The sequence below is a fragment of the Jaminaea rosea genome (genome assembly GCF_003144245.1).
Source record: "Jaminaea rosea strain MCA 5214 unplaced genomic scaffold BDZ90scaffold_1, whole genome shotgun sequence".
In the NCBI taxonomy this organism is placed as follows: domain Eukaryota; kingdom Fungi; phylum Basidiomycota; class Exobasidiomycetes; order Microstromatales; genus Jaminaea; species Jaminaea rosea.
Genome location: NW_020289975.1, coordinates 1,326,528 through 1,342,629, shown reverse-complemented (window position 1 = coordinate 1,342,629; position 16,102 = coordinate 1,326,528). Strand labels below are relative to the sequence as shown.

Below are 16,102 nucleotides of genomic sequence, written 5' to 3'. Positions count from 1 at the left end.
GACGAGGCAATCGCATCGTGACGCGCTCCTTGCTCTCCCACCTTTCACTGCAAGTCCTCCTCATCTCCAAATTTTTGTCTCTGACGCCCGTAGCATCTTGATCTCACCTCGCTCGAGTATCACATCATGCCAGCCAACAACATGGGAGGACCCAAGTGAGTCGGAAGCGCAGCCCTCAACAAGAGGGGAGAGGTTGAATATTGTGATGCGTCGCAGCTCAAGTCTCTGATACACCTCCCATCACTACGTCAAGGGTCACTCTCGCCCGCATTCGCGAGCGACGTCGTCTACGTCTACAGCAGAAAGCTCTCGCCCTCGGTGCTCCAGGCGTGACGACTGCCAGGTCAGACTCATTGTCGCTCGTACGCCCGTCGGGCGAAGATGAGAATGATGACATCCAGCCAGCAGCCTTCGATACACCTCGCCGATCACACTCGCTCGACAAGCCTGGCGAAAGCAGTACTGCCCACGTCGATTGCAAAATCTTGCTGCCTGCGCAAGACCCCAGCCTTGATCGTGGCGAGCCTGCCCACGACGAGGCGAGCGATCACGAGCTAGACACAGCTAGAGACAGCCTTCATCAGCTCGAGAACAAGCGCAAACGCCTCCTCGAGCATGATGACTGGCTGAATGTGGAAGAGATGAGGCGGGTCCTGAAGAAGGCCAGCAGATCGAAGGAGAGGGGCGCAGAGGAGCGGCATCGAGCTGCGGCAGTCAAAGAGGACGCGAGCAGGCTTCAGGCGAGAGGAGAGGCTGGATTGACTAATTCGCAGCACCCTCAGAGTCATGAGCAACAGCATATCCAAGTAAGCAAGCCGCTCGTCTCCCGGAGCAAGCCAATCGACGATACTGGGGGTGGTCACGTGGGTTCTCAACCCGTCGAGCTCAAGGCTGTAGCAAATCATTTGGCGAGCTCTGAGCCTGCAGTCAGTCAAGCCGAACCAAAGCGGCTGCCTGATCTCACGGAACCGCTCTTCGATACCTCCATCAAAGGGCTTTTCACTGGCGGCGGGCTCGGCAGACGATCAGCAGAGGAGGTCAAGAAGGTGACACAGGAGCATGCGGTCGATCCGGCATCAGAGCCACAGAGACGACAAGTTGCAGAAATCAACCAGTATGAGCAGGCCGTAGACTGGGACGAGAGGAGCCGATCTGCCGAGGAAGTGCTGCCTTCGATGAAGTCACGGCCGGACGAAGGGAGTGAAGAGAAGAATACAGAGGCAGAGGCAGAGCGCCAGGAGCTGGAGTCGCTGGGCCTTGAGACCAGAGAGAGCATGCGGAGACAACTCTTTGGGTAGCTCATTCCACCACGAGATGATGTCCGCTTGTGCAATCCATCATCTCATTCGGACCATCGCCGCTTCCACAACGACGAGACGGGCGTGCGTAGCGGGTGCGGGCACGCGTGGCGCGCCTCGACCAAGCGAGGCGACGTCATTGGGGAGCAGCAAGCTGGGCTGTCGTGCGTGCGTGCGCTGTATGTGTGCTTCTTCCTGTCCGTCCGTCGCAGCTTCGCAGCATCGTCTTTCTTTGTCTTTTTCGCAACTTCAGTGCATGCTCATTCGATCAACGAGTCGCATCGGCAACTTGACTACCACCACAAGGCTACTCCCACGGCTCAGCACATCTCCCCGTCGCCTCTCAATCTCGCCTCTTTCGCCGGCCTCTCTCTGCCCTCCACCCATCTCTCCCTCTCGCCCGCGTCTTTCCTCCCAACCTCTCCTCCTCACCCTCTCACTCTCACGCACAATGTCCTCCTCTTTGGCCCCGCTCGTCCTCAAGCCTCTGGAAGGTGTTGAGGCCGCAAAGCGCGCAGCGGCCTACGCTTCAGTGGACAACCACGTTCTCCCCGAGCACAAGGTCGTCGGCATCGGGAGCGGTTCGACTGTCCCTTATGTAGTGGAGAGGATCGTACAGCAAGGGCCCAAGGTCAACGCGGCGAGGTGGTTCGTGCCGACGGGCTTTCAGAGCAAGGAGCTGATTGTGCAAGCTGGTGAGTTGGCGCGGCTGGTAGGAAGGCAGGCATACACGCCGGGGGAAAGAGCGACGACCTGACCGATTGATTTCTCCTCACCATGCTCGCAGGACTCAACCTCGGAGACGTCGACTCTTTCCCCGTCATTGATGTCACCATCGACGGAGCAGACGAGTGAGCTCCAGACTCCCGCTCGGCTTATCTTCTTCCTCGCTCATCCCTCTCCCTCCTTCGCACGCAGAGTCGACCCCTCCCTCAACTGCATCAAGGGCGGCGGTGCCTGCCAACTCCGCGAGAAGGTCCTGGCCGAGGCAGCCAAGACCTTCATCGTTGTGGCAGATTACCGCAAAGAGTCTCCTCAGCTCGGCCAGAAATGGACCCAGGGCGTGCCAATCGAGGTGGCCCAGTTCGCCTACGCGAGCGTTATGCGCAAGCTCGAGGCGCTGGGCGGTAAGCCTGTGCTGAGGATGGGAGGTGGAGCCAAGGCTGGACCTTGCGTGACTGACAACTCGTGAGTACCAGCGGGCGATCAGGCCGCAATGTCTTCCTTGGTAGAGATGCTGATTCCTCCTTGCCTCCTCTCGCTCTCAGCGGCTTCGTAATCGACTGCCCCTTCCCGGCTTCTTCCTTCTCTTCCCCCTCCGACCTCCTCGCCAAGATCAAGCTCATGACAGGAGTGGTCGAGGTCGGCCTCTTCTGCGATGTAGCCAAAGCGGCCTACTTTGGCAATGCGGACGGAACCATCACGAGCAGGACGGCAGCTGGGGAAGTGAAGGAGGGGATCAGCTTCGATGTTCAGAGGAACCCCGTGGTCGCGTGAGGGGAGAGATAAGGAGGGTGTAAAATAGATTGACTCAGACGTGGCTTAATGAAGCGCCTTCAAAGGATGGGACTGACAGGGAGCAGACGCGTGACCTTGGCTGGCTATGGCAGAGTGAGCATTGTCTCAACGACTGTCGGGCGTCTCGTGCAGCAATGCAGGCAGGCAATCCGCGCCCAGTCGCCGGCAGCACCTTCAGGCCTTTTCCCCATTCAATGCCCTCACCCTCCCCTCAAGCGCCTCCATCCTCCTCATCACCCCCTCCAAATTCTTCCTCGCAAGCTCAGCATTGACCTTGACACTCTCCCTGACCTCGTCAACTCCCTTACCCACCCCTCCCAGCCTTTCCCCCATCTCAGCCTGGTCGCGCTGCAACCCATCCAAATCAGCAGCAAAATGCGCTGCGGCACTATGCAAGGTGGAGAGGGACTCAAGCCGAGCGAGGAGAGATGGGGCGAGAGGGAGGAGTGGTTGCAGCCGGGTGGAGAGGGAGAAGAGGTCCTGCAGTTTGGACAGGGAGATGGGGTCCAACGGGCCTGACGTGGTAGCCGCTCCTGCCGTAGCAGCGACGTCGCTTGTAGTTGCCTTGTCACCGCTAGCAGTCGCTTGCATCTGTCCTGCCAGCTTTCTCCTCGCCTCATAGACGCGGTCGAGCTCAGCGACGAGCAGTTTGACCCTCTTTGAGATGGCGTCCAAGTGTCGTGGCTGTGTGAGCAGGGTGGCCAAGTGCTCCAGCCGTGCTAGTGTTGGGAGTAAGGGGCGCGCAAGTGATTGGGTTTCCTCAAGGACGCCTTGGTTGCTGCCGATGAGCGACTCCAGGTGGTTGAGACGCGTCTCCAGGGTGGAGAGGTGGGCAGGAGAGGCGCTCGTGGAGCTTGATGGCGCGATTGTCGAAGCCTGTGATTGTCCCGGTGGTGCGCTGCCGTCTTTGACGCCCTGTTGCTGCTGCTCAAGTGATGAGAGGAGGGAGCGTGCCTGCTGTAGTGAGCCCGCAGTAGGCGTCTCTGCCCTTTCTGCATTCATTGCATCCAGCCCGCCCCTGAGCGATCGCAAGTGATCAAGCATAGCTTGCGGCGATGGCTCGTTGGGGCCTCGACGAGCCTTTGCCTCTCCCTCCGCGCTGGCTTGCCCATCCTGGACCCCTGCCACGCCTGACGAACCAGTAGCGGCCTGCTGATTGAGCTCCTCTTCCAGTTCAGCTGCCTCAACCTTGAGTCTCCTCAGCCTAGCGAGCGGTGTCTCTTTCACTGCCTTACTAGATCCTGTACCATTTCGTGCCTCAATCTCGTATATGTCCGACTCAAAGTAATCGTCGTGCGGTCGACGAAGTTGCTGGCGCCTGCGCCTTGCTGCAGAGGGGCCAGGTTGTTGCCTGCGGACCTCTGTGCTACCCTGAAAGCGCTGCCTGGCCTCTTGAGTGTCAAGAGCAGTTCGTTCTATTGAGGCACGAGCGGCATCCTCGTCATTGGCTGCGCCATCCTGGCGACGATTACGCCTCCTAGTGCTCGAACCCGGCTCCCCCTCGCCTTCCTCATCCTCATCATCATCGTCGTCTTCGTCATCGTCGTCTTCGTAAGAGCGTCCACCACGTCTGCCGCCCAGACCAGTGGACGTGTGCTTCGTAGGCTTGAGCTCGGGAGAAGAGGCAGTCTCGTATACGTCGACTGATGAGAGGTCGATATCCGGCAGAGTGGAGAACTTGTTGCGGTCAGAGGGTGCTGCTGTAGGAGGGACCGCGCCTGCATCGAAGGCAGGATCAGCGCCTGCTGGTGTCGTCATGTTTCGCCGTGGTATGTGCGAGGATGAGAGGCGTGGTCTATAGCGAGTCTATGGTAGGAGACAAAAGGGAAGCTGCAATGCAACCAACACTCAACTCAAGGCCCGCTCGCGTTGCCGCTTGTGCCCCACTCACCTCGACTGGTCTGTCGAGCCGCCTCGTCTTCTGTCCGCGTTCCGTCCACTGCCTCCATCCGCAACGCCCAACCATCAAAGCATGTCCAACTCAGCCCAGGCCTCAGGTAGTGGCAGCAAGCCATCAGGCAATGGTGGTGGCGTAGGTCCCTCACGCCGCACATGGGATGTAGAGGAGTATGCGCAGCGCGCAAAGGATCGTGAGAAGAGGGAGCGAGAGCACATGGAGTTGAATGAGCAGAGGGCAAAGAAGGGTGAGTGGCAGTGGCACCTCTTCGCCATCTCAAGCAATCTTCGTCGCCTCGTCTGAAAGCCCATGCTGATAGATCCGATCCATCAATCGCACACACAGGCTTGAAACCCCTTCCCCGCCGCAGGCACGAGGACCTCCCTGCTCCAACGGAATCCCTTCAGGCTCGCTCTACCGCCCTCGACCTAGACAAGAATGTAGGCAAGACGATGATCGTAGAACAAGTAGGGCGTCGAGGGCCTGGCTACTACTGCGAGCTGTGTAGGAAGACGTGCAAGGACAGCATCGGTTATCTGGATCATGTGAATGGGAGGAGTCGTGAGTCTGCGCCACGAGCTCGATGACCTCGAGACGACAAGGCGAGCTGACCTCTCTGTCTCCCCTTGGTTGTCGCACAGATCTTCGTCGCCTAGGCCAGAAGACGCAAGTAGACCGCTCGACCCCGCAAGCGGTTCGAGCTCGCATTGAACATCATCGCTCTCGCCTCGTAGCAGCCGGTGGCGCAGGAAAGCGGGAGTATGACTTTGCCGCCAGGGTAGAGGAGATAGCGAGGAAGGAGCGCGAGGAAAAAGAGAGAAAGAGGGAAGAGAAGAGGGAGAGAAAGAGACAGAAGAGGGAAGAGGAGACGGGAGGGGCTAATGGCGTTGATGCGGGAGGGGGAGGAGGGGAGGATGCAGCCATGATGGCTATGATGGGTTTTGGAGGATTTGGGAGCTCAAAGAAGTAAGGGAGCATCGAAGAAGCATGAAAGGCAACTGTAATTGTATCCTTACATCCGCATTGTACAGAACATATTCAACAACTAGCGACCGTATCCGCCACCCCCTTGCCCGCCGTAACCGTACGAAGAGGGCCGTTGCTGCTGCTGCTGTTGTTGCGGTGGCGGCTGACCGTATCCTGCTCCTGGCGGCGGCATTCCCATTCCCATCCCCATCATGCCCATTCCCATACCCGGCGGAGGCTGGCCCTGCTGGGATGGGCCGCCTTGCATGCCGTAGCCACCGTACGGACCACCTTGCTGCTGGGGCGGTGGACCTCCGTAAAGGCCACCTTGGCCACCGTACTGCTGGCCTTGCTGTTGAGGTTGCTGCTGCTGGAAGAAGCCAGGAGGGGGAGGCGCCCTGCCCGATCCAGCCTGTTGACCACCCCCTTGCCCGCCACTGAAGGACGGCGGTGGGCCCGGCATCCCACCTCCCCCGCCTCCCATGCCGAAGCCAGGAGGCGCTCCGTTCATACCACCCGGCGGCGCTGCATTGTACCCCGCGTCAGCATTAGGTGGGGGCGCTCCGCCCGATCTGCTGCCCCATCCGACATCGCGTACTCCTCCGGCATCCATGTTCGCCCCTGTAGCGTGCGGAGGACGAGGCGGTGGTGCACCAGGCCCTGAAGAATCCCTTCCTCCTGAGCCCCAGCCGCCTCGCCCTGAGTCGAAGCCTGGAGGGAGGGGAGCGCGTCCACCACCGCCTGAGCCCATACGCGGGGCACCATTGGATGGAGGGAAGGGTGAGAACGACGACGATGAAGGGGCCGCAGCGGCAGCTCCTCCCCCTAGACCGGGGATGAAGCTCATAGATGAGTCCGCGTCATCATCCGCATCGTATGCAGGTCGGCGTCTGCCTGGCAGCCCGCCTGCGAAGCTGGCCTCCTGACCACCTCCGCCAGCGAAGGCCGCGGCTCCATCCCCGTTCACCCCCTCCCCTGCGCTCTGATGCACCAAGTCCCCCATCTCCAATCGCTCCCTCTGCCACCACCTCGTCAAACAGTCGTTGCCCCCAGTGACCAAAATTTGGCCCAAGGGATGCCAGTTCATGGCCCAGATGCTCTGATCGTGCGCTGCAGCGACTGTACTGATGGGCAGCTCCGGGTTGGCAGATGGGGCGAGCGAATGATGCTGAAGTGCTCCAGTCGAGAGGCCCGAGGAGAGCAAGGGAGCGTGAGGGTGCCAAGCCAAAGAGCAGACACCACCATTTGCGCTGCCTCCGCCAGCATCCCCGCCACCAGGTCGATCCGCTCCCCTATCCACATTTGTGCCCGCAGCAGAGCGCAGAGTCCCCACTTCACGAATCATGCGCAGGTCGTACAGCTTGACCGTCTGGTCGCGCGACGCAGTTGCAAGGATCTCGGATGAGGAGACGTGCGCAGGGGAGAAGGAGAGGGCTTGTACCGTATTCTTGTGGCCGTGGTAGGTACCGATTTCACGGCCGCCGCGACGAGGGTCCCAGAATTTGACAAGGTTGTCTTTTCCTCCCGAGGCGATGAGGCCCTGCGATGATCCAGGAGTAAAGGTCATGTCAGTCGTCCGTGAGATAGCTGCTTGCTCCTCTGAGCGCGCGGGTGCCAACGTACCTTGAACGGATGCCACTGCACGCATTTGACATCCCATCCATGCCCCTTGAGCGTCGTCTCCTCCACTCCCCTCTCGGTGTTGAACATCTTGATCGACGAGTCGTCCGACCCGCTCACCCACCTCTGATCATCAGGCGAGAAGCTCAGCCCTCTCACACTCTCCCTGTGCGCCTCAATCGCAAGCACGTTGTTCATGTTAGGGAGGAAGTATTTCACGGTACCACCTGCATCTCCTGAGAGGAGTAAGTTTCCCGTAGACGACCAGACGAGATTACGGACGCCGTGATCGCAGGCTTGTAGAATTGTCTCGAAATTGAAGGTCAAGCCGTTCCATAATGTGAACTCGCCGGAGGAGGAGCCGGTGAGGAGGCGACGTGATGAGGGCATCCATGTGACTACGTTGACTGGTGTGCGGATCTTGTTGGTTGATGTGTGGACTAGCACGGGAGCCACGACTGAGGCGGGCGAGCGGGCTGCGGCTGATGGTAGGAGATCAACGACGTGGTGTGGAGACGGCTTGAGGTAGTAGTCATCGCGCGTCGTGCTGCGCGAGAAGAGACGCTTCTCTCTATAGCGGATCCATGCGCCCATGTAGTCTACTGTACGTCGCTGTAGGAAGCGTCGCATTCGACGTCCCTCGTAGCCTGCTGCTTGAGCGGCTGCCTGGGCTGCTTGCTCCTCTTCGACCTTGTGGTCTGTCGGAGGCGGTTGAGGTGGCTCGTAGGCGTAGCGACTAGGCTGGAAGCGATATGGCTTTGTGGGCTTGGAGGGTCCTGCTTCAGCGGATGAGAGAACATCATGGTGGTCTTGCTCCTCGACCTTGAGGTCAGCGGGAGGGGGAGCCACCTCTGCCATGGCCGATGGAGATGTGGGGAGGAGTGTGAATGGGAATTCAAGGGACGCCAGGTGACTGATTGCACTTCTCTCGTCGTCCGCGTCCTTTCTCTCTTCCGCCTCTCTCTCGCTCTCCGTCTCGCCGTGGCCCAAGCGCTCGTCAAGCGCACGCTCGACTTTCGATCCTTCTCTTCTTGTCCGTCCACCCATCTTCCCAGGAGCAAGCGCTGCAATTGGACAAGATGGCGTCCACCTCACAACCAGCTTCGTCAATGAAGCCGGAGCTCAAGTCCTCACCCTCAGGCATCCCGCAAGCGCCCTTTATCGAAGACGTGGAGCAACACCTCGGAGGAGCAGACGCTGATGTTACACCGACGCTGCAGAAGTTCCAAGAGACAATGCAAAAGTACAAGATCATGGAGGCTAGTACCTTCCAGAGGAGTAAGAGCCTGCAGGAGAAGATACCGGATATCGAAAAGACATTGAAGATGGTGGAGCATTTGAGGGATCTCAGGGTGAGCGCTCGCTACGTTGCCATGCAAGGGGGATACACCTCAATGCTCATCACCCTCACAACAACTCATCTCGCTGCAGGAAGCGGACCAGTCCCTCACGACTCACTTCGAGCTTCACGACACTCTCTACACCCAGGCCACAGTATCACCACTCACCCACGTCAATCTCTGGCTGGGCGCAAACGTCATGCTGTCGTACCCGCTAGATGAGGCACGCGACCTGTTGCAGGACAAGCTGGCAACGGCAAAGAAGAGCCAAGAGGCGGCAAAGAAGGACTTGGATTTCCTGCGGGATCAGATCACCGTCATGGAGGTCAATACGGCGAGGGTGCATAATTGGGATGTCAAGAGGAGGAGAGAGAGGTGAGTCGTGCGCCAAATTCGCGGCGAGACTGGTCGTTGAGCTGACGCCGGTCTTGTTACCCTGCTCGCACAGACGATTGAAGGAAGGCGCGGAAGAATGAACCATGGTGCGACAGAGTCAATTGAGACCACTAGACGCAGAGCATTGCGACGTGAAGCGTGACAGCAGTAACATGCGATTGGTCGTTGGTCATCGAAGCATTGATACAAGGCGGAAGGCGAGAATGAGGGATGGGCAAGGGGAGTGGGAGAAGTGCGAACCGAGAGAAAGGGGCAAAGGGTGATCGACAGTAGAGAGAATCGCGCACGGTGAGCCATCCGTCACGGCTACACCATCCCCACCCCACCCCAATGCCCTCTGATTCTCCTCGCCAGTTGGATATCTCGCTGCATGATCGTCACTCGTCTTGCGTGGATGGCGCACAAGTTCCTGTCAGTGCGGATAAGATGAGGCCGGTGGGTCAGTCAGCAGGTCACCCTTAATCAGCTTGACCTCGTCGTGTTTCGCGCACACTCACGCATCCTCAAACAAATGCACCAGATATGCCTCTGTAGCCTCCTGCAACGCCAAGATCGCCGAGCTCTGCCATCGCAACCCCACACTTCCATCGCCATCGTAGACTGTTGTGATGAAATTCTCGGCAACCTCCTTTACCACGCGCGCGAAGGGTAGCTTGGCAACTAGGAGGTCCGTAGATTTCTGGTAGCGCTTGATTTCCCTCAGCGCGACTGTGCCCGGACGGAAGCGATGTGGCTTTTTCGGATTGGATGTGGGTGCGCGTGAGTTGGGTGGGCGATTGCCTAGCAGAGGAGAAAGAGGGGGAACAGGTGAACATGAGCGTGAGGTTGGAGACAAGGGAGGGGGTTCGGCGTCGACTCACTGCCTGACGCTTGGGCGTGTAGGTTGGTTCGCGGTACCTTGCCTCCTACTGATCTTCTCGCTTGCGGCTTCCTCGACTGCGCTCCTCCTCCGCTTCCTGAGCCACTACCAGACGGGCCTGGACGACTCGGCGCCATGAGCCAAGACGGTGTTTTGCTGCTGTGCTATGAACGAATGAATGACTGGGACGCAGGCCGAGGGGGGTTCTCGCCAATAGTGAGGCCTCGGAATGCCAGCTGCTTGTGGGAGCTTCTGGCTGACCAAGAGCTTTGATCGTCTCTGAAGCTGCTCTGGTGGCTCTATGTTGTGAGGGAGCGGCAGCCTTGGACGAAGAGCATGAATTGGCAGAAGGGAAAGCGGATGGCTTTGTGCAGCGTGGTCAGGTATTGCAGTCGTGTTTTTTCGCGCTTGGGGTATCAGAGGATGCTCGCGAACGATGTTCGAGGATGATGATGGGTCACAAGGAGTTGGAAAAGCCCGCTGTCGTTGTCTGGTGAGCTCGTGAGGATGAGGAAGGGTGGTTAAAGTTGTGGCCCGCTCGCACCACACGCCGTGCCCGCCTGTTCCGTCGACAACCGCTCGCCTCCCGCGTCGCGTCAACTCACGAGGTTGACAAGGTCTGCATCAGCGTGATTTGTGGTTGAGCAGGTGGCAAAGCGAGGGAAGAGCTCAAATTTGGCCAATGGCACCCTGATAGCTCAGAGATTGCCCCCATTGAAGGCTCAATTTGACCCAATCAGCATCCTGTTGTGATGAGGCGACAAGGAGTGACAGGCTGAGGCCGTTGGGAGGCTTCGGCTCCGGTCCGATGTCAAGAAGTGGCTCCTTCCGCCTCTCGAGCGAGTGACTTTGAGAGCTTCGCATCTCACCCATCCCCACACCAATCTGCGACCATGTTCAGAGCAGGGTCGGCATTTTTGCGCATCGCAGCAGCCTCGCCGACAGCAGCTTCATCATCGCTGCTCACCCAGGCTTCATCGACAAGCTTGCGAGCGGCGGCGCCTCTGCGAAGCTTTACTTCCTGGCAGCCATTGCGCCAAGATGGCAACCAGCGACCACCAGCCAGCCCGTTGAGCGATGCAGCGTCGCCATCGGAACCTACTGAAGAGAAAGCTACTGCTGCTGCCTCTCAAGCTGGGTCATCCTCGTCAGCATCGTCAGCTTCCCTCCCAGGCAGCCAAAGCGGGAGCTCCTCCAGTCCCTGGGACAACGTCCAAGCAGCCCTCTCCCCCTCTTCCTCTTCTAGCCCATCCTCACAGCGAGGCCCATACTCGTCGCCTTACTCCGATCCTTCCGCCCCATCCTACACCTCCTCTCCTGAGTCTGTCCTTGAGCGCCAAGAGCAAGCCTGGGCCTCACGCCGCCTCCACCAATGGACGCCGCAAATTGTCACACCCTCTACAGGCCGTACCGTAGTCGTCAACAACAACTTTGAGCGCTCCTTTGCCCGCCTGAGGGGCATCCTGAGTCGCAACAGTGTCTTTCATGAGCTGAAGCGTAGGGAGCGGTATGAGAAGCCGAACCAGGAGAGGAGGAGGAAGATGAGTGAGCGCCATAGGAGGAGGTTCGCCGACATGATCAGGCAGAAGGTCCGATTGGTTAGTTGCAGAAGACGAGCGTACAAGACGACGATACACTGGAGCTCGTAACTGACTTCTCCCTGCTCTGCTCTTCCCTTTGCACAGGTCATGGAGCTCAAGAACCGCGGTGGATGAGCAGAACGAGGCAGAGAGACCGCGAGCACGGAGGCGGCTGAAGCGTAGTCACTAGCGCCCGACGCACAGCATCATGAGCTCGACATGGTTCCATCCCGAATGGTAATATCTATTGTCTTCGCCATCTGCCCGACGCCCTCTGCGCCTCCTCAACCCTCTGCCTTTAGTCAAGATAGCCCTTCTTCAGGGCAATCTCCGCATTCATGACGCTGCTCGTAGCGGCCCCGATCTGCACATTGTTGCTCAACACCACAAACCTGACATCGAAGATCTTGCAGTCCCTCACCCTCCCCACATTGACGCCGGCACCATTCTGCCAATCCCTGTCCAGACGAGGCTGCGGCCTGTCGGGCTCGTCGTGCACCTCAATCGTCTGTGCAGGGGCAGAGTGGCAGCCGAGCTTCTGAGCATCGCAGACGTAGTTGCGGAGAGCTGCTTGAACCTGCTCGATGGAGGGTGGAGGGCGGCGTTGGAAGGAGAGTGAGACACATTCTGTGTGGCCATCGATTACGGGTACGCGGTTGCAATGGGCTGAGACGGTAACGGGAGCGTTGACGAAGGAGTTGTTGTCCTTGCTGAGATCGCCGAGGATCTTGGCCGTCTCTGATTCAATCCTGAGAGACGAGATAGAGTGAGAGTCAGATATCGCCCCATCATGAAGCTGTCTTCTTCTTTCAGGCGCGGCGCACTCACTTCTCCTCCTCGCCCGAGATGTAGGGCACAACGTTGTCATGGATGTCGAAGCTGGAAAGCCCGGGATATCCGGCACCAGAAATGGCCTGCATCGTAGATACCATGATCTTGTCCAGGGGCCCAAAGGCGTCCTGCAGCGCCTTGAGCGGAACGACGATGCCCGTCGTGGAGCAGTTGGCGTTTGTAATGATGAATCCCTTTTTCGGCGAGGGGCTGAGCGTGGCGCGCTGGTGAGGGATAATGTCGAAGTGCCCTGGGTTGACGAGCGGTACGACGAGCGGGCACACGGGGTCCATACGATAGTTCTTTGCGTTGGAGAAGACTCGCAAGTCGGCCTCTCTGAACGACGACTCGACGGGACCTGCAGGCCCACTGTCCAGGCCGCTGAAGACGACGTCGCAGTCCTTGAAGTTGGGTACTGTGCATTCCTGAACGATTAAGTCACGAACATTGGCTGGGACGGCCTTGGCCTGCTTCCATCGACCGGCTACAGCCTTGGCGTAGCTCTTGCCTGCCGACGAGGAGGAAGCGCCCAGTGCGTGAATCTCAAAGTCAGGATGGGCAGTCAGGAGGAGAATGAAGCGCTGCCCGACGGTACCGGTGGCACCGAGGATGCCGACTTTGCGCTTGGGCGATGAGGAGGATGCTTGTTGCGAGGACATGATGACAGTGGTGGGAGCAGGAGGACAAGACGGTGCGCGAAGATCTGCTCTGCATGAGATGTCGTGACTCCAGTCCGCCGCCTTGACGACGGGCGGAGAGTTGAGCGCCCAGTCTCCGTCTGAGCTCGACGCCTCGTTGCACATGGCGGAGACAGCCCGCCGCCTTTGCTCCCGCCTCACAACATGGTGAGCGCGCCTTCACAGCCAATCAATGAGATGGCTGCACATGAGCACCGCTTTGGTTCCTGAGCTCAGTCGTCACGATCCGCACCTCGGATGTCATCCTCATACATCGGCTTCATCACTCTACCTCATACAAGCTCGCTCGGCCCTGACAGTCGCTCACATCGCAGTGCGCTCAAGGAGCCGCGAGCGGGGCGGCGGTGGCTCGACGTCGAGGTACATAAGAGCGGCGCCTTCCGCTTTGCTTGACGTCTCTCCGTCCCACCCACCCTCGCTTGACGCGCCGCTCAAACCTCCGCGAGCCGCGAGGGAGAGAGCGACAACAAGAAACATCAGCGTCACGGTTCAAGCAAAGCAGAACAAAGGGTAGAACAGCGCGCTGCCATCGCATCAAAAGCAAAGGCTTCAGCTCCTCCAGAAAGCTAGCTACCGCACACATCAAACGGGGAGGCCGGCCCCCTCCACCCGACACCTCTACGCCATGTCTGACAGTGAAGACCGCGCGGGCCCTTCTTCAGGCGGTGCCGGTGACGAGGAGGTCAGTCTGCCTCGAGCCACCGTCTACAAGCTCATTGCAGAGATGCTTCCTGGAGACTTCAGCGTCGCCAAGGAGACGAAAGACCTCATCATGGAGGCGTGCACAGGTACGTTCGCCCAAATCTTCCCCTCATTATCAATGACTCTCTCGCTGACCACCATGATCACCCATGCCACGCCTACAGAATTCATCCGCCTAGTATCATCAGAAGCCAACGACCTCTGCGAAAAGTCCGGCAAAAGAACAATCGGCTCAGACCACTGCGTTCAAGCGCTCAAAGATCTGGGCTTCGAGTCGTACCTCAAGGACATCGACACGGTGTTGGAGGAGCACAAGGCCGAGCTGAAGTACCGCGAAAAGAAGAACAGCAAGATGGCAATGGCGGGTTTGACGGACGAGGAGCTGCAAAAGCAGCAAGAGGCACTCTTTGCGGCTAGTAGGGCGAGGTTTGAGGCGCAAGGCTGAGGAGGAGGGAAAGTGAGAGAAGGCGAGGGCACCAGGAAGCGGCTTCACGCGCCTGTACGAGCGCAATCTGCATGTATCAATCGACCATACGATTATCCTGTTGCTTGCGTCTGCTTCTATGTTGTACAAGTTTGACATCTACTCTTCCATGCTGATTAGCTCCTCCCTACGTCACTCACGCCTGCACCGCCTCCAACTTCTCATCCAGCGCTCCGGCGTCCTTCAGATGGCTCATCACTCCGCCGACGAGATGCAGACTACCCGCGACCATAACATGCTGCCTCTTGAGAGACGACGGCCCCTTGAAGGTATCAAGGGCATCCTCAATGGACGGCAAGACGTGCACATTGTCCACCGCAGCTGGCTTGACAAGCTGAGCCCACGCTGACTGCAGATCACGCTGCACCGACAGGCTTTGCACCTCATTCGAGTCAACCATGTTGTTCGTCAGATCGCCTCCTGACCTGGCGCCCGGGCGATACGGGATATTGGTGCAGAAGACGATACGAGTAAAGTACGACGCTCCGTTCGCCACGGCGGATAGGATAGCCGACAGGAGCTCATTCGCGTTGCGTCCGTTCGTGCAGTTGAAGATGAGCGTGCGCTCCACGTCGCTGGCTGAGGCGGGCGACTCTAACTGCCACCATTGGGCGCAGAGCGCTAGCGAGTCGGAAGTGTGAGCGCCATCGAGGTAAAAAGTCGCGGATGAGGTTGGAACGATCTGACATCGGCCTGGCCAGCGAGCTGAAGCCAATGCATCCGTAGCCCATTCCGACGGCGAGCCGTCATCCTTCCAGACCGACTTGGCGATGCCCTGCGCTTTCAGATAGCAGTCAACGAGGTTCAGCGCCAGCTGAGCATTGCTGACCTGATGTGGCCCGGGGAGGCCGAGTCGTATTGACGACACTGGACTCTCCGCAACCTCCGGCAAGACCTTGAGCTCCTTCGCGCCCACGTCTTCCGCCGCCTTTCGTAGTACCGCCTCCGTCTGCTTGAAGGGTTGGGCCACGCTGATAGCCGGCGCTCCCCGCTTGTATATGCCGGCCTTTTGCGAAGCAATCTCCTCAATGGAATTGCCCAGGATGACTTGATGATCCAAGCTGAGGGTAGAGATTCCACAGGCTACCGGCTTGGGTACAATGTTCGTGGAGTCATACCTGCCTCCGATGCCTACCTCTAGGATGACGGCACGTATTGACGGCATAGAGAGGAAGATGTGCAGCGCGAGTACAGTCAGGAACTTGAAGTAGACGGGCCGAGCAGGGGTCACCTCTGGGCGTGCTCGCTGATCTGCCGTCGCCTCAAAGGCATCCCAGATGCGCCAGAAGGCTCGAGTGAACGTCTCCTCATCGATGGGCATGCCGTCGAGCCTGATGCGCTCGCGAACCAGAAGCATATGCGGGCTTGTATATAGTCCCACTTTCGGTCCAGGCGTGGATACAGTACCATCGCCATTCTCCTGATCGGCAAGAGCCTTGAGGAGGAGCGAATTGGAAAAGGCAGCAGTGCTTCCCTTTCCCTTGGTGCCGGTGATGTGGATGACATTAAGCCGGTCAAGCTCCTGCTGCGAATGTCCTGCCCTCTCAAGATATTCGACCATCTCTGGTATGAGCCAGTCATTATACTTCCCACCAGCTGCCCTCGTCGCAGCGATCGTGGCAGCATTTGACTGCAGGGTATTGAGCGCCTCAATGGCCGACGCATATGAGCGCGGCGGCGGCGTCGCAGCTGTTGATGAAGAGGAAGAGGAGGCGAACGCCATTCTGACCAGAGGAGCGGGACGAGCAGGAAGAAGGGGAAATCGAAGAGAAGGCAGAGTTCGGCTGAAGCCAACTCGCATGCCCAACGCCAACAGAGGTCGATGGAGGACGAGCGCGAAGGTCTGTCTTGGTGGTCAAGTCGCAACTCGCTGCTCTGTCCGTTCTGAGATTCAACTTCGTCTCTCTCCGTTC

The 16,102-nt window shown here is 58.8% G+C and overlaps 11 protein-coding genes across 11 annotated transcripts; 6 read left to right on the top strand and 5 right to left on the bottom strand.

The window, feature by feature from the left end:
* Nucleotides 1-126: 126 nt before the first annotated feature.
* BDZ90DRAFT_257521 (hypothetical protein) lies at nt 127-1,298 on the top strand (the record flags this gene model as incomplete). Its single annotated transcript, XM_025507962.1, has 2 exons — nt 127-155; nt 254-1,298. The coding sequence occupies 2 exons, from the start codon at nt 127-129 to the stop codon at nt 1,296-1,298; spliced, it is 1,074 nt and encodes a 357-aa protein (XP_025365052.1).
* Nucleotides 1,299-1,540: 242 nt separating this feature from the next.
* BDZ90DRAFT_229461 (putative RKI1-D-ribose-5-phosphate ketol-isomerase) lies at nt 1,541-2,835 on the top strand. Its single transcript, XM_025505075.1, has 4 exons — nt 1,541-1,993; nt 2,086-2,149; nt 2,217-2,486; nt 2,567-2,835. The coding sequence occupies exons 1-4, from the start codon at nt 1,750-1,752 to the stop codon at nt 2,793-2,795; spliced, it is 807 nt and encodes a 268-aa protein (XP_025365051.1). The 5' UTR covers nt 1,541-1,749; the 3' UTR covers nt 2,796-2,835.
* BDZ90DRAFT_229460 (hypothetical protein) lies at nt 2,808-4,641 on the bottom strand. Its single transcript, XM_025505074.1, has one exon. It carries the CDS (start codon nt 4,572-4,574, stop codon nt 2,991-2,993), a length of 1,584 nt encoding a protein of 527 aa, XP_025365050.1. The 5' UTR covers nt 4,575-4,641; the 3' UTR covers nt 2,808-2,990.
* Nucleotides 4,642-4,754: 113 nt separating this feature from the next.
* Nucleotides 4,755-5,738, top strand: BDZ90DRAFT_276901 (hypothetical protein). Its single transcript, XM_025508965.1, has 3 exons — nt 4,755-4,960; nt 5,059-5,274; nt 5,355-5,738. The coding sequence occupies exons 1-3, from the start codon at nt 4,789-4,791 to the stop codon at nt 5,681-5,683; spliced, it is 717 nt and encodes a 238-aa protein (XP_025365049.1). The 5' UTR covers nt 4,755-4,788; the 3' UTR covers nt 5,684-5,738.
* On the bottom strand, nt 5,699-8,157 carry BDZ90DRAFT_276900 (WD40 repeat-like protein; the record flags this gene model as incomplete). Its single annotated transcript, XM_025508964.1, has 2 exons — nt 5,699-7,219; nt 7,303-8,157. 2 exons carry the CDS (start codon nt 8,155-8,157, stop codon nt 5,759-5,761), a joined length of 2,316 nt encoding a protein of 771 aa, XP_025365048.1. The 3' UTR covers nt 5,699-5,758.
* A 155-nt stretch (nt 8,158-8,312) lies between these two features.
* On the top strand, nt 8,313-9,558 carry BDZ90DRAFT_229457 (Prefoldin, subunit 3). The gene is made up of 3 exons (XM_025505073.1): nt 8,313-8,651; nt 8,731-9,014; nt 9,088-9,558. Exons 1-3 carry the CDS (start codon nt 8,379-8,381, stop codon nt 9,113-9,115), a joined length of 585 nt encoding a protein of 194 aa, XP_025365047.1. The 5' UTR covers nt 8,313-8,378; the 3' UTR covers nt 9,116-9,558.
* On the bottom strand, nt 9,169-10,399 carry BDZ90DRAFT_248044 (histone H3). The gene is made up of 3 exons (XM_025507615.1): nt 9,896-10,399; nt 9,533-9,815; nt 9,169-9,444 (listed from the first exon to the last, which is right to left on the bottom strand). The coding sequence occupies exons 1-3, from the start codon at nt 10,029-10,031 to the stop codon at nt 9,342-9,344; spliced, it is 522 nt and encodes a 173-aa protein (XP_025365046.1). The 5' UTR covers nt 10,032-10,399; the 3' UTR covers nt 9,169-9,341.
* Nucleotides 10,400-10,787: 388 nt separating this feature from the next.
* Nucleotides 10,788-11,609, top strand: BDZ90DRAFT_257514 (hypothetical protein; the record flags this gene model as incomplete). Its single annotated transcript, XM_025507961.1, has 2 exons — nt 10,788-11,492; nt 11,580-11,609. 2 exons carry the CDS (start codon nt 10,788-10,790, stop codon nt 11,607-11,609), a joined length of 735 nt encoding a protein of 244 aa, XP_025365045.1.
* A 163-nt stretch (nt 11,610-11,772) lies between these two features.
* Nucleotides 11,773-12,964, bottom strand: BDZ90DRAFT_216165 (aspartate-semialdehyde dehydrogenase; the record flags this gene model as incomplete). The annotated part of the gene is made up of 2 exons (XM_025504257.1): nt 11,773-12,223; nt 12,303-12,964. The coding sequence occupies 2 exons, from the start codon at nt 12,962-12,964 to the stop codon at nt 11,773-11,775; spliced, it is 1,113 nt and encodes a 370-aa protein (XP_025365044.1).
* Nucleotides 12,965-13,158: 194 nt separating this feature from the next.
* BDZ90DRAFT_229453 (histone-fold-containing protein) lies at nt 13,159-14,250 on the top strand. The gene is made up of 2 exons (XM_025505072.1): nt 13,159-13,791; nt 13,870-14,250. Exons 1-2 carry the CDS (start codon nt 13,629-13,631, stop codon nt 14,148-14,150), a joined length of 444 nt encoding a protein of 147 aa, XP_025365043.1. The 5' UTR covers nt 13,159-13,628; the 3' UTR covers nt 14,151-14,250.
* BDZ90DRAFT_229452 (FolC bifunctional protein) lies at nt 14,219-16,049 on the bottom strand. The gene has a single exon (XM_025505071.1). The coding sequence runs from the start codon at nt 15,910-15,912 to the stop codon at nt 14,326-14,328; it is 1,587 nt and encodes a 528-aa protein (XP_025365042.1). The 5' UTR covers nt 15,913-16,049; the 3' UTR covers nt 14,219-14,325.
* Between the last annotated feature and the right edge of the window lie 53 nt (nt 16,050-16,102).